The 26,589-nt window shown below is 41.3% G+C and overlaps 3 protein-coding genes across 3 annotated transcripts; 1 reads left to right on the forward strand and 2 right to left on the reverse strand.

Annotated features, from left to right (window-relative positions):
• Window positions 1-6,233: 6,233 nt before the first annotated feature.
• LOC120290429 (phytochrome A-like) lies at window positions 6,234-11,000 on the forward strand. The gene is given in 7 exon segments (XM_039306679.1): window positions 6,234-7,763; window positions 7,766-8,341; window positions 8,570-8,911; window positions 8,914-9,256; window positions 9,258-9,383; window positions 10,007-10,297; window positions 10,452-11,000. Coding segments are annotated over 7 exon segments (3,384 nt in total). The 5' UTR covers window positions 6,234-6,286; the 3' UTR covers window positions 10,681-11,000.
• Window positions 11,001-12,148: 1,148 nt separating this feature from the next.
• LOC120290342 (pentatricopeptide repeat-containing protein At3g56550-like) lies at window positions 12,149-14,262 on the reverse strand. Its single transcript, XM_039306336.1, is given in 4 exon segments — window positions 12,149-12,664; window positions 12,667-12,736; window positions 12,739-13,058; window positions 13,061-14,262. Coding segments are annotated over 4 exon segments (1,734 nt in total). The 5' UTR covers window positions 14,241-14,262; the 3' UTR covers window positions 12,149-12,500.
• A 10,861-nt stretch (window positions 14,263-25,123) lies between these two features.
• LOC104426517 (germin-like protein 5-1) lies at window positions 25,124-26,297 on the reverse strand. Its single transcript, XM_010039598.3, has 2 exons — window positions 26,131-26,297; window positions 25,124-25,848 (listed from the first exon to the last, which is right to left on the reverse strand). The coding sequence occupies exons 1-2, from the start codon at window positions 26,252-26,254 to the stop codon at window positions 25,310-25,312; spliced, it is 663 nt and encodes a 220-aa protein (XP_010037900.2). The 5' UTR covers window positions 26,255-26,297; the 3' UTR covers window positions 25,124-25,309.
• Between the last annotated feature and the right edge of the window lie 292 nt (window positions 26,298-26,589).

The raw sequence follows: 26,589 nt of genomic DNA on the forward strand, positions 1-26,589 counted from the left end.
AGAATTTTTTTCTTACTGTTGACTAATCATTCCCACTCAACCAAACATGTGAAAATTTGAAAAATTAATTTACGAAATTTTTTTCACTCGAACAAATGCCTCTTTAAGCTTCATTAATTTTACAAAAAATGAATGATTTGGACAATATTTATCCTTAACATAATTGCTTATATTGTTTATAAAAATGAATGGACAAATTTTTTTGATTATCCACAAAAATGTTTAAAAATATATTATTACCAATAATAAAAGTATTTTCATTGATTAATCATCATAAGCGATTATTTAAAGGAAAATACTTTTCAAATTATTTATTTTCTTCCGAATAAATGGAGCCTTATAGTACTTATCTCATATACAGAAATACATATAAAGCATCTACGCCAAATTAGAATTAAATTGAAATCGAATTTACGCTCCTTGCCATCTTTAACCTAATCTGAAAATTTTAATTCACTTTTATTGATTTGCCAACTTTTCTTTTTCTTTCTCGAAAGTCAAATTAAATTTTTTTTTTTTTTGGGTCAGCAAAGTCGGAATATTTTAATTAGGGGTTCTGTTTTCGTGGGAAATCATGCTCTCTCCCCGTCCCCGTCTGAAGATGCAACCTCCGATGCCGACGCTCGAATGATCGGCAGCCTCCGTCGGTTTGATGTCTGTTTCCGGCGCCGACACCCGTGATCGGAAGAGGAGCGACGGCGACAATGGCCGCAACTTCACGGCGTCCGGGGGCTCCGCCGCTCCTCAACCTCTTCTCCGCCCGCAATAGGCGGCCTCGCGCCAAGAACGGCGAAGGGCTGTGCGAATCTTGCGGCGGCTCCGTCGCTGGGATCGGTTCCGGGTCGCCGGCGAAGAAGAGGACCGGCCGCGGCGGTTGTCTTGGCGGTAAAGGTCGCGGCTTTTGTTTTGGCATGCCCGCGGCTCTGAGTCGCCGTTCGCGTCTCGCTCAAGCGACCCCAATGATCCCGCCTTCACTCAGGAGATGATGGGGGTTCGTTGGAAAAGAACGATTTTTACTCCAGGAATGCAATCCCCACTCGAGATATTGACGTGGGGTGGTTCTTGCTTGATTTGCAGCTGATGAGATTCTGGAAAGAAGTTTTGTTTCCTTTTATGGGGTCCTAGGCGGCGGGTGACGGTTGATGAGTTTGTATCAACTGCGTCTGTGTTTTGAGTAATTGATGAGCGTCTTTGAGCGATTGGGAAGACAGAGGCTTTGAATTTTCAAGGTGGTCTTTGCGTGCAGGGTCAAATTGTCACCGTAGGCTGATTGTTCAACAGGAGCTGAATGTGTAGAAATATGACTGCGGAGGGTTAGCTGTTTTAACATTTCAACGACAGCAATATGGGACTAGGAATGATGGGAAAAAAAATTGGTTCGGATGGAATTGAATCCAATGTTAATTGATGGTGTTGCAAGTCGATTGATGACACGTAGTTTGGATGGAATTCATTGAGAATCAATTGATGAGGAATTCATTGAAAAAAACAAAATTTTGGTTTCGATGGAATAATTTGTACGGTGGCTTTGAGCTCATGGATTGACGTAAGTGGTGTTGCAAATTGATGATGACTTGTGGTTTCTTTGACAGTTTATTTGGACAGCTTGTCTTTCTGCAGTTCAATGGAGTGGGAACTTACTATTTCAGTGAGCGGCTTTGAGTGTTTTATGGCAATGTGGCATGAATAGGAAGACAAAGATTTTGGATTTTCAGATGGGTTTGCGTGTTGGTGTCGCTTTGTCTCTTGGGTTGATTGTTCATTAGGAGAACTGAATGTGGAAAACTCGAGAATGAAGGATCGGCTGGTTTGAACATTTCAGTGCCAGCAATGTGGGAAATAGGAGTCATGGGAAAACATTTGGTATGGATGGAATGGAAGTCAAGACAAGACTTTTAAGGCATATTGATTGGCAACGCAAATCAACAAGGCATTGTAATTTCTTCAACCTTCATTAAAACCAATTGTCTCCACAGCAGTTTGATGAGGTGGACAATTTAGATGCAGTTGGGTGGACCACTGGGAAATCGGATGATTTCTTCGAGAAGAAGGTTGTACTCTGGCTTCACAGAGGCCGAGTTCCTTTATTTGTTTGCTGGTGTGACTTTGGTAATTTGTAGATAGCATTTGAACTATCATGAAACTGGGTGATTCTGAGAGGAGGAAGTAGGTTTTTAGTGCCCAGTGTTTTTCTTTCTTTCCCCAAAGAAGGAACATAAAGAGATGTTTTAACCCAATATATGAGTAAACCATTATGTACATAATAATTTTCTTTTTGAACCTAACCATCGTGGTGCATTTTATTTCTCTAATCTTCATCATCATTGCTGTCCATATTCCCTAGCACTAGTTATTTTTTATGGTATGTCCAGTTTTCGAGGAGTTGGTTATCATGTGCCTGATCCATATATCTGTCTCAACTGAGGGCAACTACATAACTTTCCTACTTAAATATCCATATGGTTAGAGCATGCTCAACTGGACCAATAAAGCAGATACAGTGTTGGGAGAATGCCCTGAAATGCGAAATTGACTGTGATCAAGATGTGAGTTGGTATAATATTTGTTCTTTTTATATCTGGGGCACTTTGCTTTTAGAATTTGCACCGTGAGGATGAGTCTATGCAGTCATTTGTTTGGGAAACGACAAATAGTTAATACCAAAACATCTAGTTGTCCTGGGGATTCTGATACATGTAGAGCTTACACCTAGAGCTCTGGTAGATTTTCATAGATGATCTGATTTTGGCCCTTCACGTCCAGAGATGTAGAAGATCTCAAATTCATAAGTAACAATGTCAGAAGAAGTTGGTTGACTGCTTCATTGAGAACTGGCATCCTTGTGTATGATATTCTGAAACTGGAAAGTATTTGAGCAGCTGCTCAGAGAAATTGGTAGATTGAGAAGAAAACTAACATGCAAAATCTAGAAGTCAATCCAGATTGGCGAAGGCAGGGGAGATTGATGTAATGATTGCCTAGCAAAATCTTGAACCATGGATTCATTAGTTCAGAGTCTTCGGACACTAAAATAATTGAGTTTAGACCACAGGGTCAGTGATTCCCATGCTTATAATGAGATTGAACACTTTTAGCAATGTGTTTGCCGGCTGCAGTGAGCATCAGTGAGCACCGGACATTGTTGAACAAATGCAAAACAAGAAGGCTCGCAAGCAAGAAAGATCTGTCCAAGAATGGCTACTGTAATTTGTGGAACCACTGTATGTTATTTCGGGATACTTTGGATCCAAATGTCTTAACGTTGCTTCTGACTTACCCAAAACGAAGCTTGGCATGCCCATATCAGCAGGTCAGTAAAACCTCTCAAGGTGTTATTCGGGTCGCCTTGTCTTACATATGTCGGTTAAGATGGGAGGGGCACGGCAATATGAGATTTTCCCCAGTGGGCAGTGTACCAGCAATAAGAAACGGTGTCTTGCTGCTGGTTTTTCAGAATCATCGAACGATTGTTACGCATGGTTGTTAAGTGTTGCAATGATGGACCTTGCACGAAGGTTTAAGTTTTGCAATCGATTTCCGCATACGTTTTCCGACTTTCAACATAATCAAAAACCGAATCTCACATTTACCCAATTTCTAGAGGCACGAGAAGTACTCAGCCAACAGTTTCCCAAGTGTCAAATGAAAACCGCTTCTTCGTTACATCCTGCATTTTACATCGGGTGATCCGATGGATTCACTGGGGACAGGGGAACAGAGACAAGTGACTGAGTGAATGCGTAGTTGGAGATTGGATTCTTTAACGGACATTTCGTGTCACGGCCTGATCCAAGTCTGCAACGACCATGTGAAAAAAGGGCGGTACGAGGCCTGAAAATGCTCTGAACTTCATGTACTCTGTTCTCGGAACTCACTCGCAGAGCAGTTTGGAAATTAATACGCATCCTAACCACAGAATCACTTCATTAATACTGCTGAAACGAATGTACCTACATTGACAAGGTTCTTAAATAAATGATAACTACAGATAGACTTCGGGCTGGAAGCACTAATGTAATCTATAATGTCAAATACCAGATAAATTTGCATCCGATGATGAATCACGAGGTGTCCCCAATCCTGATATTTATAGAATAAATTGATTTAATTAATATAGGTATGTGTATATATGTCGCTCGAACATGGTTACTTACATTGATAATGTAACACATGGAAAGTCTCGACAAATTCACTCGCGCTATCCATCTAAATACCAAGAAAATGGAAATATTTCTCACTAATGGTCCTGCTTCACTTGACTTGACGGTCGCGGTGTCAAATCCTATGAAGTCCGTGAGCTATGCTTGACTTGAAAAGGCTACCAAGCTTACTGCACAAGACCATGCAGTACATGAAAACGTCGCAATTGCTGCTTTCAATATTTCTGCTAGGCAAGAAACCACCCGGCAAGAGCTATTGACTTTAACGACATGACCAGGAGTTCCGCTCCACACGCTCACGCTTTCCCGAGTTTCGCTCGATACGCGAGGACGGAGAGGACGATCCCTCGAAATCTCAGAAGTACTCGCCAACTTGTGCAGATCGGTTTCCTCCCAGGTTAAGAAACTATAATCCGGACAAGAGAGAGAGAGAGCGGGAAGATAAAGTTGCAAACTGGGATGGGATGATGCTGTTCAAGATCAAGTTGGTCCTGATTGGCTGGGGATCTGACAAGGGAGGAGGGGGCACACGTGAACGCCATAACCTCCCCATTCACTCGCCGGTATTCCTCGGTTTCGTACGTGGGGGACAATGCCAAGGCCAAGGCCATGCCCATGCCCATCTGCACTCGAATCAACTTCCATAATACTGATAAAACCAAGGCCTGCCCTTCCTTCTTGGCAGTGTCTCTCTCTTTCTCTGGTCGCATCTTCTCTCTCGTCCGCCTTTCCGCAACGGGAAAGGGATATCTCCGCATCTCCCACGCAGTTTCTCTCTCCTCCGCCTCCCCTGCAACTGGGCTCGCCCCCTGCCTTTTCTTATCCGCCTTTTGTGTGTATTTTAATGATATGAAAGGACCCCACTTGGAGATCTTGTCGTTTATCCCAAGTGGGTAATCGTAGTGGGTACTGCGTTCTCGATTTCATTTTCCTTTCTCTTTCCCTGCTTTGCTTTTCACCCATTCTTTGATGGGGAGGAATCGGTATTGATTAAAAATAGAAACTTTATGTGAGCGCCTGACTGAGCCTCGGCTAATAACATCTCGGGTTCATGCTAATTATAGCTGTGAACCAAACTCTCTCTCTCTCTCTCTCTCTCTCTCTCTCACATCATCCAAGCATTGGAAACTGTACTCGAGTCCTCCCGTTTCTTTTTTTTCAAGTTATGTTATCTTTCTTACTCTTGGGTCTGCCTTGTGAGTGGTCATTGGATGGAGCTGCAGTGAGATTCATCAAAGGGGAGGTAAAAAAATCGAAAATAAAAAGATGGGTGAGTTCGATTTGAGTGGTCCCTTCAAGTATAGTGTTGTGAGAGGAGGGGGACAGAGAAGGCGGTGATCGAGGTTTTGGTTCGATAAATTTGTGTTGGGGGTTCTGTTTGTCGTTCAAAGGGTGTTGTCCACTTCGCTTCCTGGGATTCTTCAAGTTTCTGAGCTCTTCTTGAAGCTGCTCTCTTTTGGCTACCGTTTCTGTTGGCTGAGGAGAAAAGCTTTGTGCGCTTACTGGGCTTCCTTCTCGCAGCTTACCAAGGTGCAAGAAAGTTCATTGTTTAGCTTCACTAAGTTTGAGGATTGGCTTGTGTTTGTGTTGTAATTGTTTCTACATGGCTGTGTGACTTAGGCACTCGTAGCTTTTATGCTGTTCTGTTTCAGTTGGTAATTCATTTTATGTATAAAAACTAGTTTGTTTATTTAGCCGTAGCTGTCGGTCTTTGATCTGTAAGAATTTGCTTAATGAAAGCGTAAGGCGTATGTCATTTATTCAGGACATTTTTATCATAACTGTGGGATATCTGTCATCTTGCTCTAGTTTACTCTGGAATTGTAAACTGTCTCGAGCTTCAGTTTCCAGTGCTCCATAAAACTTAGATCAAATATGGGGTGACCGTTTATCTTATTAGAGAGCTGGAAATGAAATGTTGCACATTGTTTTGCATATCCAGTACTGAAGTACTCTATTGCTATATCTTTGTAGAGCCTCTTCAGAACATATTGGTATGTGCTTATTATCCATTTGCCAAATCCTACTGGAGTTTGGGTAGAGCAAATTCATGCGGCCATCTGAATCGGATTTATCAGTTCTTGGAGTTAGTTATATTTTTGTGCTCTGAGCAGATTTGATCGAAGATGTCTTCTTCAAGACCCAGCCAGTCATCCAGCAACTCAGCAAGGTCGAGGCATAGCTCGAGGATAATAGCTCAAACCACTGTAGATGCTAAGCTGCATGCTGATTTTGAGGAGTCTGGTAGTTCCTTTGACTATTCAAGCTCAGTACGAGTGACTGGCACCCCGAGTGGAGATCAGCAACCAAGATCTGACAAAGTAACAACGGCTTACCTCCATCAGATACAGAAAGGGAAGACTATCCAGCCATTTGGTTGCCTTATTGCATTGGACGAGAAAACTTTCAAGGTCATTGCATACAGTGAGAATGCACCTGAAATGCTGACCATGGTTAGCCACGCAGTTCCAAGCGTTGGGGACCAGCCAGTCCTCAGGATCGGGACTGACGTAAGGACCATATTTACTGCACCAAGCGCATCTGCTCTTCATAAGGTCTTTGGATTTGCGGATGTTTCTCTGTTGAATCCCATCTTAGTCCATTGTAAAACTTCTGGAAAGCCCTTCTATGGAATTGTCCATAGAGTGACCGGAAGCATAATCATCGATTTCGAACCTGTGAAGCCTTATGAAGTCCCTATGACAGCTGCTGGAGCTTTGCAGTCATATAAGCTTGCAGCTAAAGCCATTGCGCGCTTGCAGTCTTTGCCCAGTGGGAGTATAGAGAGGCTTTGTGACACAATGGTTCAGGAAGTCTTTGAACTAACGGGTTATGACAGGGCTATGGCATATAAGTTCCATGATGATGACCACGGTGAAGTAGTCTCAGAGATAACAAAGCCAGGCCTGGAGCCATACCTGGGTCTGCATTATCCTGCCACGGATATTCCTCAAGCCGCACGGTTTCTGTTCATGAAGAATAAGGTCCGCTTGATTGTTGATTGCCGGGCAAAACACGTGAACGTGCTTCAGGATGAGAATCTGCCCTTTGATCTCACCTTGTGTGGTTCAACCCTGAGGGCCCCACACACTTGTCATATGCAGTACATGGAAAACATGGACTCCATCGCTTCTCTGGTTATGGCGATTGTCATCAATGAGGATAATGAAGAAGGCGACGGCCCCAACTCTGTGCAGCCTCAAAAAAGAAAGAGACTTTGGGGTCTAGTGGTTTGCCATAACACGACTCCAAGGTTTGTTCCGTTCCCTCTTCGGTATGCCTGTGAGTTTCTTGCCCAGGTGTTTGCCATCCATGTCAGCAAGGAGCTTGAGTTAGAAAATCAAATGATTGAGAAAAATATCTTGCGTACGCAGACGCTCTTGTGCGATATGCTGATGCGTGATGCACCTCTAGGCATTGTGTCTCAGACCCCAAATGTGATGGACCTTGTTAAATGTGATGGTGCTGCCCTTCTGTATAAAAGCAAGACATATAAGCTGGGAGTAACTCCGAATGATGCACAATTGCATGGCATTGCATCGTGGTTGTCCGAGTACCATATGGATTCCACGGGATTGAGTACAGATAGCTTGTATGATGCGGGATTCCGGGGGCTCTTGCTGTTGGTGACATTGTTTGTGGGATGGCTGCTGTGAGAATAAGTGCAAAGGATGTGATTTTCTGGTTCCGCTCACCAACTGCCTCGGAAATTCGTTGGGGTGGAGCGAAACATGATCCTGATGAGAAGGATGATGGTAGGAAAATGCATCCAAGGTCATCCTTCAAGGCTTTTCTTGAAGTTGTCAAGACAAGGAGTTTACCTTGGAAAGACTTTGAAATGGATGCAATCCACTCGCTGCAGCTTATCTTGAGGAATGCCTTCAAAGAAAATGAAGCAATTGACATGAACACCTCAACCATCCATACGAGGCTTAATGACCTTAAAATTGAGGGGATTCAAGAATTGGAAGCAGTGACGAGTGAGATGGTCCGTCTGATTGAAACAGCCACGGTACCGATCCTGGCTGTCAATGCTGATGGGCTGGTTAATGGTTGGAATACAAAAATTGCTGAGCTAACTGGTCTGTCTGTTGAGAAGGCATTAGGGAAGCATTTCCTCACACTGGTGGAGGATTCTTCTGTCGATATAGTGAAGAAAATGTTACATATGGCATTACATGGTATGTCCAACTCCGAGTTTCAATATGATATGTTATGAAATCTGGGCACATGTTTCAGTACTGTACTTCTTCAGACTGATGGTTGATGGCATGGATATTGTGCCTGTTTGTAGAATCAGCATGTGTCCTTGGTAAAGGGGATGCACCTCATCTGTAAATTAATTCTTCCTTTGTGCTTGGAATTCATGAATATAGTTACTTACATCGTTCTACCTTCTTTCATTGCAGGCAAGGAAGAGAAGAATATCCAGTTTGAGATTAAAACACATGATTCTAGAGCTGACTCTGGCCCAATCAGCTTAATTGCGAATGCCTGTGCTAGCAGGGACATTCAAGAAAATGTTGTGGGTGTGTGTTTCGTCGCTCAGGACATTACTGGTCAGAAAATGGTCATGGACAAGTTCACTAGAATTGAGGGTGACTACAAAGCGATTGTGCAAAATCCGAACCCCTTGATACCCCCGATTTTCGGAACAGATGAATTTGGCTGGTGCTCCGAGTGGAATCCAGCTATGGCAAAACTCACTGGGTGGAAACGGGAAGAAATAATAGATAAAATGCTACTTGGGGAGGTTTTGGGATGCACATGGCATGCTGTCGTCTCAAGAATCAAGAAGCTTTTGTTAATCTTGGAGTAGTGCTTAATGGTGCTATGACTGGCAAAGAGCTGGAGAAAGTTCAGTTTGGTTTCTTTGCTCGGGGTGGGAAGTTTGTGGACTGCCTACTATGCGTGAGTAAGAAACTTGACGGAGAGGGTTCGGTGACCGGAATTTTTTGCTTCTTGCAGCTCGCGAGCCCAGAGCTGCAGCAGGCACTTCATCTCCAACGGCTAACTGAACAAACTGCCTTGAAAAGGTTAAAACAATTAGCTTACATGAAAAGGCAGATTCGAAACCCTCTATCCGGGATAATATTTTCGCAAATTGCTGGAGGAAACTGAGTTAGGACTTGAACAGAAGCTGTTGCTACATACCAGTGCTCAATGCCAAAGCCAGCTGGGCAAGATCCTTGATGACTCAGATCTGGATAGCATCACTGACGGGTATGATTGCTTGATACACATAAATAATGACTGCATATTTCATTCTGCAATTTCATAGCTCATCCAGTGTAGAATGTTTTCATGCTCTGAAATCTCCACTCTAGCTTGTGTTCCTGTTTGCTTGGAAGGATAGATTTCAAAATATTCACTTTTCAGGGAAATAAAGTTATGAAATACACAAGGCTTGAGTCTAATTTCTTTCAGAAGCACTGTTGTTGATATTTGGTGGTTGTGTTTTCCTTACCTTTCTGGTGGTGTGTTGATTTGTTCTTTCTCTGGTCGTGGATGTGTTTGCTTTTTCTCCTTCTTCAAATGAAAATTTGCAGCAGTGATTGAATCAAACCTACTGAAGCTTAGACAGCTCTGATCTGTTGAGATGTGTTTTTCCCATATGCTTGTATTGCCGTGTCTGGTATATTGGATGGGGATGTATTTATCACCAAGTATACTGTTTCTCAAAAGTAGCAAAGCCTAGATACATAATGATGCGGTGAAAGAAGAATGAAAGATTGGTCCTTGTTCCCATCTTGTTTTCTAATTCTGTATTTCCATTTGGTGAGCTAGCTTAGTGTGTCATTCTTTTTCCTCTTTTCTGTTAGCTAATTCTTGATTTATCTCAACAGATACATGGAGTTAGAAATGGTCGAGTTTACTCTCCATAAAGTCTTGGTGGCTTCCATGAGTCAAGTCATGATAAAAAGCAATGGAAAGGGTGTACGAATTGTCAATGATGTGACGGAAGAAGCCATGACCGAAACTTTGTACGGGGATGCTCTCAGGCTTCAACAGGTCTTAGCAGATTTCTTGTCGGTATCAATTAACTACACCCCAACAGGAAGCCAACTCGTTATTGCAGCTCATTTGACCAAAGATCACTTAGGAGAATCTGTTCAACTTGCACACCTGGAACTAAGGTAATGGAGACATTCTGTTCTCACGTTAACTAGTGCACCTGTTTTTATGCATGCAATTCTCTGTTTATTCAAGTTGGCAATAGATGGCCAGAAATTGAAATTGAGCACCCTGTTTCAAACGAATTTTGTAATTTGATACTTCAATTTGAATCAGATTGACCTATGCTGGTGGTGGGATATCGGAAGCGTTGTTGAACCAGATGTTTGAAAATGATGGAGAGATATCTGAGGAAGGCATCAGCCTGCTTATCAGCAGAAAGTTGGTGAAGCTAATGAATGGAGATGTGCAGTACCTGAGGGAAGCTGGAAAATCCACCTTCATCATATCTGTTGAACTCGCTGTAGCTAATAAGTCTGGGTCTAGTTTGAAGGGAAAAAATTAACATGTGCAATCGTTCTGTACAGCTGAATGAGAGTTTGAGTCATGTCATGTACCGTGCATCTAGCGAAGGTTCATTTTACTTGTTTTCTCCAGTCTGTTTCAAGTTAATTGAACTCTTTTTGACTCTGATGTCTTTTTCTCTTCTAAGGGTTATTTAAGGTTTATCAGAAAACCCGGTGTAAGACTAGGTGTATGTTTTCCGGTTTTGTTGCTGAGAGGAAAGAAGAGAAGGGGATGTCCTAAGGGTTAACCATTGTCAAACACTGTTTTCGTTGCTGTTAAAGTTTTGCTTGAGAAAGATGGCCGTTGCTTTTTGGTGAATTCCAAAGAAAGAGAGGAAGCATGACAACACTTTTAGAATTGTGAAATTAGAGTTATGAGAACTCAGACTTCTCATGCACACTTAATGTCGGTTCGGAGCTGCGGAACAAGTTAAACGCGAAATGCATGATACAGGTTCTTGCACCTACAGAGCCAATATTCCAGTTCAAAAATCTATCTAAGCAACATTTATGAGCGTTGGCGGAACCCAATTGTGAGTTCGGTCTCCTCTCACATCCCCGGAACATATCACTGACAAATGCCCTAAAGTTTTTTTGCCAAACTTCACTTACATGCGCTGACGAGCAGTTCTGGGCTATTTTTACTTTTGTTGACATATAAGCTATAATGTATTCATGATTGCTGTTGTAAGGATTCAGAAGTAAAGGGTATATTGTTAAATAGCATACGTATCGAATTTCTTTTCTCAGCATGTAACGGTGACGTACAAAGAATAATGAAACGCGGAGAACACGCTGAATATGTATATGAGAAGCACCCGTCTTTGCTCATGTCTCGTTTTTTTTTTTCCCGATCATCTCCTCTGAGTCTACAAAGAGAATCAAGACAGGCAGGGAAAGACCAATATCTGATCGGGCAATTTAATTTTCTGAGAGCCTTTTGAACTTGATTCGTTCTTGAGCTGGGAAGATGGGATCCATCAAATGGCCCAGAAATTCAGGAGCTCCAGCAGTAAGGAAATCCATGTCTTCATAAGCCGCCACATGTAAAGCTAGTTAGAGCATGCCTTCTACATTAGCTCCCTGAGAAATTTCATTGTTTCATCGAGCTGGTCAGTCTAGTTGATGAACTGGTATATCAAGCTGTACCAGGCAGCAGTAAAGCATCTACAACTGATGGCAATATGTGACTTACACCGAGATATAAAGTCTAGGGCTCGGACGGTGGTCAACTTGAATAAAATGGTGCAGCAGGGAGCAGGCTAGCCAGGATAACATAATTAGTTTTAGCGTTTACCTTTTTCTTTTATCTTTGGTGGGAAAAGCGCATTTAGATTTTGCCAATTTAATTGTACTCAGGAGCTCATTAGAAGATAGCGAATCAGAGATTAGCACGGAGTCACATACACATGGACTGTCCTCGACCAATTGATGGAAGCGATCCATATGTGATATGTATGCGAATTTAAACTTTCAAGACATCTAACCTCCGTCTTTATTATGGTTTTGCATCATATATGTCAAGGTTAGTACAATATTGGTCATTATTTTCACTTCCTAAATATATATCTTGCAAGAACGGCTGGCCAAAAGAAAGTATCTTGCAAGAATGAACTCTAAGATCAATGAGATCCTGTCAGACAGCACCTTTGGTAATGCAATAAAGCTCGAGCTTCAGCTGCGTCTCTTTGGCAAAATCTTTTAAGCCAAGAGTGGGGCAAGTAGGTGCACTTTTGAGCAGTCTTTAATCCTAAGCTTCTTCCATGTGTTACCTTTTTCCCCTTTAATGTTGAGGGTCATAGATAACAATGCTCGGTTTTCACCAGTACTCCTTGCAGGAACATACTCCACCCTTGAAATGGTGAAATCTAACTCGATCCCTTACAATAATTTCTCGATTAAATGCTTGTGAAACAAACTTTGCAAATGAGTGGCAGTCTCTGCATATCCTCAGATTCTTCACTATCCGGATGTTAGTTCCATCGGAGTTCCCGCCAGTCCAAAAGTAATTGCCAGTTTCTCGCTGTGATACTTACTGGAGGACTCAGATGCCCTTCACATGTCAAGTCAGGCATGATCACTTGAAACTTACTATCCACATAACCAGCCAAACTGGCCCTGTAAATTACTTCCTCTAGCTTGCGATAGATTTCGTCTCGATCAGGATGTGACTGATCATCCACAAAAAATCTATGAACCTGGTTGCCAATTTCAATCCAGCTCCAACCAGGAGTCGTCCTAATCCCTTGGCTTTTGATTAACCTTCTCATTCTTGCAACACCTTGCTTGTCATTGCATTCGGCATATATTGTAGCAAGAAGTATACAGTCCCCTGCATTACATGCTCCAAGCTGGACCAGATTCTTAATGGCAATCTCCCTATGCGCACATTTTGGTGGATCTTGCAAGAACCTAGAAGAGTTCGCCAAATGACAGGATCAACCAGAAAAGGAGAGGTTCCTATGATTTCTAGCGCCTTTTCAAGCTTCCCAGCACGTCCATACAGATCAACCATGCATCCATAATGCTTAATTTCTGCCCTTAAGTTGAACTTAGAGCTCATCATGTGGAAAAACTCAACACCCTTGTCCAATAGGCCTCGGTGGCTACAGCCCAACAACAGTCCTAGGAAGGTGATGGAGCTTGGCTGCGCACCTTCTCTCAACATCTGCCTGAATAATAAGACAGCTTCATCTGCACACCCATTCACTCCATACGCAGTGATCATGGAATTCCACGTGAAAACATCCCGTTTCGGCATCCCATTAAAGACAAAAAGAGCCTCGGCCAAGTCACCACATTTCCCATACAGGTCGATAAGAGCATTTGCAACATAAATGTTCCCCAAAAATCCCTCTCGGCTAGCTCTCCTATGCAATTCAACTCCCATATTTAGTGCCCCCACGTGAACACAGCACGAGAGCAATCCCACCAAAGTGAAGCCATCGACACCTACATTCTCTTTCCTCATCCGACGGTACAACCCCAATGCCTCATGATGCAGACCAGCCTGAGAGTAACAGGAGATCATGGAATTCCAAGAAACCAAGTCCCTCTCAGACATACCTTCAAACACCTTCTGCGCGACCTCAACCAACCCATTCCCCACGTAACACCTCATCAGGTTCGTGCAAACCATGACATCCATCTCATACCCAGATCGAATCACGGTGCCGTGAATCTCTCTACACTTTTGTTCGTTCCCAACTCTCTCACACGCCTTGAGCGCGAACGAGAAAGAGTGGCTATCGGCGCAAGAAAAGGGAGACCCGAGCATGCCGTTGTAGTAAAGAAGGGCCTCCCGAGGGGATGCGCCGACAGCAAAGCCTCTGATGATGGAGCTCCAATCGTGGGTCTGCGGGCATTGGATGCGGTCGAACAGAGTCCGGGCATAGGCCAAGCAACCCGAGACAGAGACGGCGCAGAAGTGGAGGAGCTTGCCCGAGATGGAGGGGTCGCTCTGGAGGCCGTGGACGAAGACCCGGGCGTGGATGGCCTTGAGCCTCCTGAGGCTGTTGCATCCTTGCAGGAGGGCGAGGACGGTTTGCGCGGTTGACATGCGAGCATGGTCCGACACAATGATGAGCTGAGTGCGCATCGAAGCTCAAGAGACTGATCGTAATTGTGTCAAGGAAGCCTGACGGGCTTTATAAAACCCTGTATAAATACTCCTCTTCTTCATCCTTCAAGATCACGCACAGCCTCAGCGAAATCAGAAACTCATCTACAGTTCAAATCTTGCAGCAGAAAGATATATCAAACAGAAGGGAGGATGGAGAGGAGAAAGTTGCTGCTCTGGAAGCTACACGAGCCCGACATGAGGGGCAACTTGGAAGACCAAACGGCATTAGAGTTGCTTCTCAAATCATAATTTACCAAACTGCTTTTGTATTTGCTTAAAATTCTTTAGGTTAAATTACTTTGTATTTTTCTAATGAATTTTCAAAATGCTGAACCAAACACTTCCTAAAGTAAACGTCAGTACGAAAGTAAATGCGACGAAGCTTCCAAAGAAGAGAAGGTCACTATTGAGGAAGAAGTCAAGGCCAAGCCAAAGTTGGATGTGATGCTTCCTCCTTTAGCAAGTGACATGTTTTGTGGGATGGCATATACTGTACATACCACGACGCTGGATTAGGGGCATAATCATACGATCTTGTTGGGCTTATTGGACTGGATTGATTTTGTTGGGCCTCATTTGATTTCATGGTAATTATTAGTTGATTATGATAAACCGATTGATCATCCTATTTAGCGACATAATTTTTGAAGACTGAGATTTCTTTGACTTGATTTATTTAGAAGTTTCTATATAATATTTTTTGTGAGGTCACGGGATTCATTTACACCCCCCTCTTCAAAACATATAAATTAATAAATAAAAGTTCGTATGTTCACTTCTTATAAAGCAGAAAATTTTTCAAGTTACCGGTATGTCATAGATTAATTTGAACACAATTATTGGTCTTCAAATAACCTAGATCTCTCTTGCTCAAAAAAAAAAAAAAAAAACCTAGATCTCTTCTCGTTGCTTGAGGTGTGAGCAAAACCCTTGAAACCCGAAAGCCCAGATCGATGCGGTGTGACTTTTGGCCCAAATAGGCTAAGGTGGGGATTTTGGTCCTAGCTTCAAAATATACATATTTTAATAATATAAATATAAAAGTATAAAGAATATATCGTCTGAACACTTTAATAAAGTCATAAATAATTTAAAAGATAGTAGTAAAATCAAATGAGTGAAAAATGAATGCGTCCGTAGTGGTTGGACTAGAAAAAGTGGCAACAAGGAAAGAAAGGAAAAAAAGGGTTAATATCCCGAAAAATTCCAAATTGGTATACCGTGACAAATATACTCAAAACTATTTTTTTGACCATGAAAAACTCTAAACTAGTATACTTGTAATAAATTTACCATGACTGATTATAAAAAACTATAAATTGATACATTTATGACAAATTTACCTTGAATTAATTTATTCAACGGCAAAAAACCCTAAATTGATAAATTTGTGACAAATATACTCTCTACTAAATTGGATTAATACTACAAAAAAATCACAAAAATTGTGAACTATGACAAGCGGAGTGTAAATTTTCAAATTGGCATATCAGTTAATTGTCACGTGTCATTTAATTTAATAATTTGACAGTAAAATTTAACGAAAACTAACAAAGGGTAAATTTGTCATAAGTGTATCAATTTGGGGTAAATTTGTCAAAAGTATACTAGTTTGGGGTTTTTGGTGGTTTGAAAAATAGTTTGGGATCCAATGCCTGGATCCCGGCCTTTGAGGAATTCCGTGATTGTTTGAACCAAGCTGGCCTTGAGGATTTGCGGTTCACCAGTTATAGATATACATGGGCTGCCTCGTCGGGGACCAACAGAAAGCAAAGGAAGATAGACAGGGTTTTGGTGAACGGGTGCTGGAATTCGGCGTTCTCATTCTCGGAGGCCTCCTTTTAGCGCCGGGTATCTCCGATCATACGCCTATGGTTGTAAAGGTTATGCCAACTCCCAAGACTTCTAAGCCATTCAAGTTCTTTAATTTTTGGATGACTCATCCGGATTATGCTAGGATGGTTGTGGAAACTTGGGATTCTCCATTCTATGGATCACCTATGTTTATTCTATACTCTAAGCTTCGCCTTCTCAAATGCAAACTAAAGCAGGTTAATAGGGAATCATTTTCTGACCTTTCTTTAAGAACTGTGGAGGCTAGAAGGGTGTTACAAGCAACGCAGGATGAGTTGCAAGTTAATCCTCTCAATGTGGCTCTTGCGGAAACAGAAAAGGAGCAGATCCAGGTATTTACGGACCTCCGCCTCCAGGAGGAATCCTTCTATCGTCAAAAATCAAGAGTGAGATGGTTGAAAGAGGGTGATCTTAATACTAGATTCTTTCACCAAATGGTGAACAAGCGCCATCTTCAAAACAGAATTATGTCGATCTCCAATGGTGATGTTTCTACCTCTGATCCTCTGGAAATTCAGCGAACTTTTGTCCATCACTTCCAATCTATCCTTGCTGCTTCGCCGACCCTGTTCGCCCGGTTAAGGAGGAAATCAAAGCGGTGCTTAAGCATTCTCTTAATGAGGACCAGGTATGTCTTCTTTCTTTTTGTCTCGGATCTTTGAAGTGCGTGATACTCTATTCTCGCTTGCTCCGGTAAAGCCCTGGGCCGGATGGGTTCAATGTGGAGTTTTTAAGCACTCTTGGGATGTTGTTGGTGAGTCGGTCATAATGGCAGTAAAGGACTTCTTTGTGACGGGTGAACTCTTGAAGCAAATCAACACTACCATTATTTCTACGGTGCCCAAAATCCCCAATGCCTCATTGTTAATGATTTCAGGCCTATTGCTTGTTGCAATACCATTTACAAGTGTATAACCAAGCTCATTGCTAATCGCTTGACCCGGGTCCTGCCCTCTATTATTAGCCTACCCCAAAATGCATTCATCAAGGGGAGACATATTAGCGATAATATCTTACTCGCTCAGGAGCTTTTTAGTGGATTTCATCATGATCCTTATCGAGCTAAATGTGTAATCAAGGTCGACTTTAAGAAGGCGTATGACACGGTTAGCTGGGAATTTGTCGAAACATGCCTTCAAGCTTTCGGATTCCGCATGATTCTTATAGACCGAATTATGACTTGTGTTCGATCCCCCAAGTTTTCGATATGTCTAAATGGGGAGCTCCATGGATTCTTTTCTAGTGGGAGAGGAATTCGTCAAGGCGATCCGATGTCTCCTTATTTATTCACGCTTGTGATGGAGGTACTTACGGGAATCTTGGATTCGAAGACTAGTCGATCGACTCGGATTCTTACGGAGATGCAAATCAACGAAGATGTCTCACCTATTCTTCGCCGACGATGTACTCCTCTTCTCCGAAGCCACCTTGGCTTCGGTTGGCCTTCTAAAAGCTGGAATTGAATCCTTTTCGAATTGGGTGGTCTAATACCAAATTTAACCAAAAGTGAAGTGTACATCTCCGGTGGCTCGACTAGTCTTCGGAATGGCATTGTCAATCTTCTCGGTTTCCAGGTTGGTTCTCTTCCTTTCCGCTACCCAGGGGTCCTGTCATTTCTACAAGATTAGGGAAAGCTGGGCGTGTAACGTTGGTTAATGCAATAACAGCCCGGATTCAATCGTGGACTCATAGATTCCTATCCTTTGCGGGTAGAATTTTGCTTATTAAGTCTGTGCTTCATTCCATTCAAGTGTTTTGGGCTAGCGTTTTCTTCCTGCCCTGTGCTGTGTTGGATCGAATTGAGAAGATCTGTAGGCAATTTTTGTGGAAAGGGCCGGCGTTGGGTCCGGGTGGGGCCAAAGTGTCGTGGCAAGACATTTGCCTCCCGAGAAGAGAGGGAGGGCTAGGGATTCGGACGCTCAGGGAGAATAATCTAGCCCTTATGCTCAAGCACATATGGAAGCTATTCTCGATAAAGAATCTCTTTGGTGTAAATGGGTTCATGCCGTCTTCTTATCGAGGAAGAACTTACGGATATCCCCGACCCCCACCTCTTTTGTTCTTGGGCTGGAAAAGGCTCCTCCGCCATCGTGGCATGTATCAACAACATTTTAGATGGAAGATAGGCAATGGCAAGCTGTCTCTTTCTGGTTTGATCCGTGGCACCTTAATGGCCCGATTAACCTCCTTTTCTCCAACCAGCAAATATACAGATCGGGATTCCTCGAGCGCTTCCGTGGCTGATGCATTTTCTTCGCCTCTTGGGTGGTATGTCATTAATATTATGGCTGATTGGTGGGATCCTCTTCCTCAACTTACCCGGCTCGAGGACTGCTTCCAATGGATTCGTCATCCCTCGGGGGCGGTTCTCTTCGGCTTACGCGTATGACCTCTTTAGACCGAAAGGAAATGTGGTGCCGTGGTCTTCTTTTGTGTGGAGTACAGCCATGCCGCCTAGGTACCAAACCCATTTGTGGCTTATTGCCCGTAATAGGCTGCCTACTCAAGTTATGCTCCTCTCTTGGGCAGCGATTCCAGCAGCCTCTTGCCCGTTTTGCTCGGCGGACCCGATTCCGTGGATCATCTGTTCTTTGCTTGTCGTGTTCGGGTAACCTTGCTTCCTATTGGGCTGCAAAGTTTAATGTCGGTTAGCGCAATAAATCGTGGCGGGAAAATCTTGATTGGGCCTCCAATCGTTTCTCGGGTGGGGGATTCTATCAATCTCGCTCGTTTTAGCTATGGTGCTCTTTGTTATATCATATGGAAAGAACGCAACAATATGATTTTAGAAATCAGGCCCTCTTTATCCCGGCGATGAAGATGCATCTTTGCAAGGCCGTCAAAGACAAAGCAATGACATTCAAGCATGTGGTGGATATCCCGAAGAATAGAGGCGGCTGCAGCGGAGTTGGGACTTAAGTCCTTCTATTTTCTTGTAATAGAGGGTTGTAGGTCTTAGTTCTTCCCTTTGTTGTTCGGCCTCTCGGCTTGTTGGTTGTTTTGTTCCCTTTGGTCCCTTGGCACCCCTTCACTCTTCTTGGACTGTCTTGTAGAGTGCTTATTTCTTGATGCCTCGTGGCCCGTTTACTTGTTTTTCTTTGCAAAATCAATATATTTCTTACCTTAACCAAAAAAAAAATAGTTTGGGATAAATTTGTCATATGTGTACATGTTTAGGTTTTTTAGGGTATTAACCCAAGAAAAAATGTGAATTTTTTAAGGCTAAAAACAGCCTCAAATGCCCATGCAAGTAGCTTTTGAGTAGCAACTTACTAAAATTGCCTTTATTTCAAATTTTATTGCAAACGTCATCTAGTAAAGTTATCCTGCACCTGGAAGAAGGAAGAGGAAGTAGAAAAATGAAGAAATATAGTGATAATTTGATTCTTCGTCGTAGTAGTAAACTGGGGTGACTTGGAAGACCAAACCAAGGGGTTATCTTGCACTTGGAAGAAGGAAGAAGAAGTAGAAAAAGGAAGAAATATAGTGGTAATTTGATTCTTTGTTGCAGTAGTAAATTGGGGAGAAAATCAAATTTCTTTCTTTTTATTTATAAAAAAATAGGAGTAATTAATGGGCGAACGATGGGAATTGAACCCGCGCATGGTGGATTACACTCCACTGCCTTGATCCACTTTGCTACATCCGCCCCCACTATTACAAGTATTTTTTTCTTTTTAATCCATTTTAAAAAAAGAATATTCCATTTTTAATGAAATCAAAAAAAGAAATTCATTTCGAAGAAGAGAGGGGCTGTGAAGACTGAAGCAAACGTTAGTGCGAAAGTGAATGCGATGAAGCTTGCTAAGATCGAAGAGAAGGTCGCTATTGAGGAAGAAGTCAAGGCCAAAGTTAAGTGACATGTTTTATGGGATGGCATATACTATACATACCACGACGCAGGATTAGGGGCACAATCATATGATCTTGTTGGGCCTTATTTGATTTCATGGCAATTGTCAGTTGATTGTGATAAACTGATTGATCATCCTATTTTGCAACATAATTTTTGAAGATTGAGATTTCTTTGACTTGATTTATTCATAAGTTTCTATATAATATTTTTTGTGAGGTCATAGAATTCATTTACACCCCCCTCTTCAAAACATATAAATTAATAAATAAAAGTTCATATGTTCACTTCTTATAAAGCAGAAAATTGTTCAAGTTATTACCAATCTGCCATAGATTAATTTGAACACAATTATTGGTCTTCAAATAAGCTAGATTTATTCTCGTCGCTTGAGGTGTGAGCAAAACCCCCGGAACCCGAAAGCCCAGATTGATGCGGTGTGACTTTTGGCCCAAATAGGCTCAGGTGGGGATTTTGGTCCTATCTTCAAAATATATGTATTTTAATAATATAAAATATAAAAGTATAAATAATAGAAAAGGCACCAAACACCTTAATAAAGTCATAAATAATTTTAAAAGATAGTATTAAAATCAAATGAGTGAAAAATGGTGCGTTCGCAGTGGTTGGACTAGAAAAAAGTGGCAACAAAGATAGAAAGAAAAAATGCGAACTTTTTAAGGCTAAAAACAGCCTCAATCGCCAATGCAAGTAGCTTTTGAGTAGCAACTTACTAAAATTGCCTTCAAAATTTATCGCAAACATTATCTAGAAAAGTTATATAATTATTTCAAACTTATTTGATGGGTATTTAGCTTGAAACTTGAACTCAATAAATTTTTTGCGAGATTACCTTTTCCTAAGATTACTTATATAATTTTTAAAGACAAATTTAATTATAATCGAACATTTTCAGCAACAAACAATATTTGAAGCACAACTTCTCATTTTATATGATTGCCAGATTTTAAATTTTTATTATAATTGATCTTAACTATGTTTCAATCTAAAGTTGCGGTTATGTACATTTTTTAGTTGAAGATCTGCAATACACAAGGTAGTCTATTTTGGGTCCAAGTTTTTTTTTCGAACTCGAAAATTCCAGGCCAGAAAGTTCGGGCCACGCCGAAAATTGGCTATAAGCTCGACTTGGCTTGCCATTCTCTGGGGCCCACTACCCTTCTTTCATGTGATATTTCCATTTTTTTTATTCATTTTTCTTCTAATGGATAATAATAATAATGTCTTTTTACTCATTGACACTTTCTTCACCTTCATTTTTCCACTCTTTTCAAACAAAAAATAGTCATTTCTCTTATTTTCTTGGCTTTCATTTTCCAGACATTTCCAAATAACTTGATTTTCTTCGCCCTATATTTTCCTTCACCTCCCAATCTTTTTTGACCAAACATAGTCTTGGTAGATTTGATATAGGGTGCGTTGGTGAACATTCACTTTATTTTTATCGCCTCATATATTCATCTATAGAAAGTTTAAGCATAATGAATTTCAAATGCAAGCAATAAATAAACTATAATAATGGATAACTCACATTAGCCATTAACGTATGTCTAATCTTTTGTAATTATTGAGTATTAATATAAACTGAAGCAATAGGATTTGTTAATACCAGAAAAATTAATAGGATTCTTAACTATCACTATTGTAAAGTTACCTTTGAAACATCTATATTTTTCAATTTCATTTTTATTTAAAAATTGAATTAGTGGAATAAATTATAATAATTAGTCAATGCCTTGAGGAGATGGAGTGATGATAGCAAGGGCACGGCACGGTTTTTCGTTATCATTAAGTCGATGCTCATCCATAAAGTTGATCACTCATATGCTCTTTTCACGGGCTATGCACATGTGTATTGGGCAAGACTCTCACCATGTTCAACTCATGTATAATCTTATCGCTTTTTTTTTTTTGTAACCCGGGAACTCCCATACAGCCGGTAGTTGGCGAGGTAAACCCGGGGTGACACTAGCGGAGGACTCATCACCCCGACGTTATGCTTAAGATCCCGTGCGGCCAACGGGATTCGAACTCCTCTCCTCCTTGCAAAGGGTTATGGGAGCCTTATTCAACTGGGCCACCGCAGATGGTGGTATCTTATCGCTTTTTTGTTTAATGTAAAAGGAAAAAAAAATTTATACAGTTGATGTTCAATCCTAGGTAAGGCAACTTGCCAAAAGGAACAAAAATTAATACGGTTGATGTTCAATCCTAGGTAAGGCAACTCGCCACTTGCATAAGAAGAGGGGAGCGGAATCTAATTTGCCAACTTATCTTGATCAAGGTGAATACAATAATTAGTCAATGCCTTGAGGAGATGGAGTGATGATAGCAAGGACACGGCACCGGATTTTTCGTTATCATTAAGTCGATGCTCATCCATAAAGTTGATCACTCATATGCTCTTTCCACGGGCTATGCACATGTGTATTGGGCAAGACTCTCGCCATGTTCAACTTATGTATAATCTTATTGCTTTTTTGTTTAATGTAAAAGGAAAAAAAATTAATACAGTTGATGTTCAATCCTAGAGAAGAGGGGAGTGGAATCTAATTTGCCAACTTATCCTGTTCAAGTTGAATACAATAATTAGTCAATGCCAAAGCCATGATTACTAAAGTGCTTGTTGTTGTTTTAATTGGGATCACAAGGTGGGTTGTTGCTTTCATTGTGAACGTTAATTGAGGATGATGGTGACTGGTTTAATTTATTTAGGCGCGTTTGGCAAACGATTACGTTCCGGGAGGCGATTCGACTAGAAATGATTATTTTGATTTGTTCCCAGGAAGCGATTCTGAGTAAAAAACGCGTTTGATAACTTGTTTAAAATTTTGATTCTGGAATAGAATTGCGTTTGGTACCGTATTAATTGATTCTGTTCCAAATTAATTTCTTTTGATTTTTAAATAATTTATTTACTTATTTACTTTTTTTCTTTTTTTCCCTTTTTTTCTATTCTTCTTCTTCTTCATTTGGCCGGTCGCCGGACGCGATCGGCCAGAACGAGGGCCGGCTCACGCTCACCGGAGCATCGCCGACCCTCGGCGAGGTCGGCCTTTGTCGGCCGAGCCTCGCCGGCAGGCGAGCCTCCGGCGACCTCGCCGGACCGGCGACCGGCGGCCGGCGGGCGGCGGGCGGTGGCGGGGCGGTGGCGGACGGCGGGCGATGGCGGATGGCAACCAGGGTTTCACATTTTGATTCTTTTCTGATTCTCGGACGTAGAATCAAATTTTTTTTGATTCTCAAAGCTTGTCCAAAATCGTTCCCGGAACAAAAAATTTACCAAACGCGATTCTCGTCCCAAACTAATTCTGGGAACAAAAAATCAGAATCTGGCACTGTTTGGCACGTTGCCAAACAGGCCCTTAGTTTCTTAAATTAATGCTGATAACAAGTTTAGAGCAAGCAAGATTGAGATGCTAGAATGAGTCGCCTTCACGTTCTATTTTTTGTTTCATGATGCAACATAAATTCTTTCTCAACAAGCATCTAGCAATGTAAAGAGGCCCGTGAAAACATAAGATAACGAAGGAAAATACTTTCCATTTTACATTTGGGGAAAATAGTTAGTTTTCTTATATTTGGTAATATGTTGAAAAGCATATAAAACTCTATCTTACAATAGAAGGTGAAGAAGCTACCAAGCGTTTGTGGTCAGAGACTCATTACATTTGAAAAAAGGATTTAAAAAAAAAAAAAAAAAATTCAAAACAGGACATTTGTTTTTCTAATTTTATGTGAATTTATTTTCTTTTGATTATAAATGTTTTTCCATTGACTAAAATGTGAAAGTTCGGCTAATTCATTCATGAAAAGCTCCTCCGATGAAACAAACCCACACATAGTAATCCCTAATCGAGACTTGCACATTAGAAAAGTATAAATCTCATAGTTATTTCTCTAATCTAATATGATTATTGAAAAATAATTGGGATTGGAGAAAACCCATTAATCATAAAGCTGATTTCTCTATGACCTTGAGACCGGAAAGATAGATTTAGTTTGGAAATCAGAAGATAAACTCACGTTCCCATTAATAGCTTCACATTGCATTTAACAAGAAAAGAAAAAAACATAAATTTGATGGTATTAAATTAGGGAAATATGAAATGCTTTGTTGGACATTGGAATATGTCCGACTTGGCATTTTGCCAAGAAATTGTTGTGGAACAATCCTTACAATCTCACCACTGCTGCCTTCGATGATAATTAATAGGAATAAGGAACGCCAATGCACGGATAATCACCATTGACCAACAACGGGCACATTGACAGAGTCTGCATCGATTGATGCAAATATCTATCTATCTATCTATCTATATTATCTTAAGTATAATATTATTTTTCCCTTGCGAAAATTGAGGTCAACACGAGCATTCAGAAGAATACAACGAACATGGCCTTAGATTCGGACATCGAGCGAGCAGTAAATGGATGGGCCTACGAGATCTGGATCCAATCAAATGATGTCTAGAGCTGTCAATTCAATTGCGAAGTTCTTACTTCTTCTCTCTAATATTCAAATGCATCTATAGCATTTAGCTTACTAAAGCTACCACGGTCCTGCTTGAGTTTCTGCTAGCTATAGCTTATCTAAAAATGAGAGGAGGAAGATACCTGTGTTTGGCAACTATGCGGCTCCTTAAGCTACTTTGGTTAAGTCTAACTAAATTTCATACAAAAACGCGAATACATATATACTCATGGGTTTTGCGATTCTCGCATAAATCTTGAGGTACATATTAAATACTGTTGCAAACTACTCAAAGATTCTACCTTGATATTGAACAAATTCGGATAGAATTAGATCATTTTATCTCAAAGTTTGAGTCCCTTGATCGCGATTTGCCACTATGATTACCTATTTATGCCTTACCAGAGTTGCATATTTTCCATATAGACGGCTGATTTCAGTTTGCTAACTCACCAGATCTTGTTTGAGGACAGGATAGAGAGGGAAGCCAAGTTTTATTTTGTTTGATAAGTTAGACAGATTGGAGCAGGTATTTTATTTACGTATTAGATCCGTCATACAAAAATAAAAGTTTTCTAAGGAATCCCTAAAGTTGACTTTAGTAACACAAAGTAGTAATATCTTCCAACCCTTTTTTGGTGGCTCAAAGCCTCTCTTATTCAATATAAAGGGTACAAAAAGATTACAAACATGGCGTTTTTGTGACTAACGAAAAGAGTAGAATGGAAATTGCATTGTCAAACTTGAATTTATTTGAGGATCAAATCAAACTTGAATTGAATCGTCTATACTTTTACAAGGAGACTAGCTCTTGGGGGCAAGCTTAGCCTTGATCATCTTGACCTCCTTGGCATCAATTTGGAATGCTTTGGCCAACACGTCGTTAGGCACCGTGGGCTTGGCCGCAAACAGTGCAGTCGCGATGGCTTGAGTCCCTGGCAATTGGCTGTTGAATGCCGCAATGACGGCCGCGGGGGCATGCTGGACATTCTTTTGGAAGTGGACCAAACCCCTAGGGAACACAAAGATCTCGCCCGCCTTAATGGTCTTAGCAACGAGGACGTTAGCAGTGGTTATGAACCCAACGTGTAGCTCCCCATATAGCACAAACACCATCTCAGTGGCTCGTGGGTGGGTGTGGGGTGGGTTGAGGCCGAAAGGAGCATAGTCGATGCGGGACATGGACACGCCGAGGGTGTTGAGACCTGGTATCTTTTCAACATTGGCCCCAGTCACTAGAGAGCCTAAGGTGTTGTTGGTGAGTCCAGGTTTGGCCAGGCCGTTGAAGAAGAAGTCCATTTCGTTGAAATCCGCTTTGCAAGGAAATCCATTGACTTTCACTTCTGTTCATCACCATACTATGAATCATATGATGCCTTAAACGTGCATATTATTTGATCCGCAAGTAAAACTTATGAGCTCTATACTAACGTCAGAAATAGTTTAGCTAATGAAACAAGAAAGAGTACAGATATAAAGTTCCTGTCATGGAGAAGTATAAGAGAAAACAAGCAGTGTACATGATAGAATTAATGTCTAGGGTTTATTGATACTTGTCTGGAGTAATCAGTAGTTTAAGAAGAAGACTATAAGAAATGCGCATAGACAAGCTTATATGCTCTTACTGGAAGCGAGATCGGCGACACAGACATCTTGGAGCATGTCAGGATCAGCAGAAACGACGCCCAGGAAGATGGCGAAGCTCATGACTGTAACAACAGTAGCCACCATTCTTGGACCGATCTCCATTGATAGTGGCGTGCAAAAGGGAAGCGAAGAAGAAGAAGGCTTGAATGGGCGAATGGTGTCTTCTTCTCAGCTTGGAGTGAAGTACTTATAAGGGAGAAATAGCACATGTCAGGCGTTGACTTTTGAATGCGGCTACAATATCAAGCCGCAGAGCATGAAACATGTCTCCTAGCCCCAAAGAAAAAGCCTTCTCAAACTCAAATAATTGACCAACTAAAGAACAAAAAAACTAAAATAATTTATTACCAATTAATTGGAAAGGAGAAAAACAGCTTAAAATTTCTTTAATGATTAAACTCAGCAAAACTATGAAAATGAACTTTTATAATAATAAT

Source organism: Eucalyptus grandis, chromosome 2 (assembly GCF_016545825.1).
Source record: "Eucalyptus grandis isolate ANBG69807.140 chromosome 2, ASM1654582v1, whole genome shotgun sequence".
NCBI lineage: Eukaryota > Viridiplantae > Streptophyta > Magnoliopsida > Myrtales > Myrtaceae > Eucalyptus > Eucalyptus grandis.

Bases quoted from the DNA above. Each gene is read 5' to 3' on its own strand.
- LOC104426517 (XM_010039598.3), bottom strand. From the start codon at position 26,254: ATGGAGATCGGTCCAAGAATGGTGGCTACTGTTGTTACAGTCATGAGC. The intron at 25,849-26,130 runs GTAAGAGCATAT...GGTGATGAACAG, and splicing joins TGTCGCCGATCTCGCTTCCA to AAGTGAAAGTCAATGGATTT.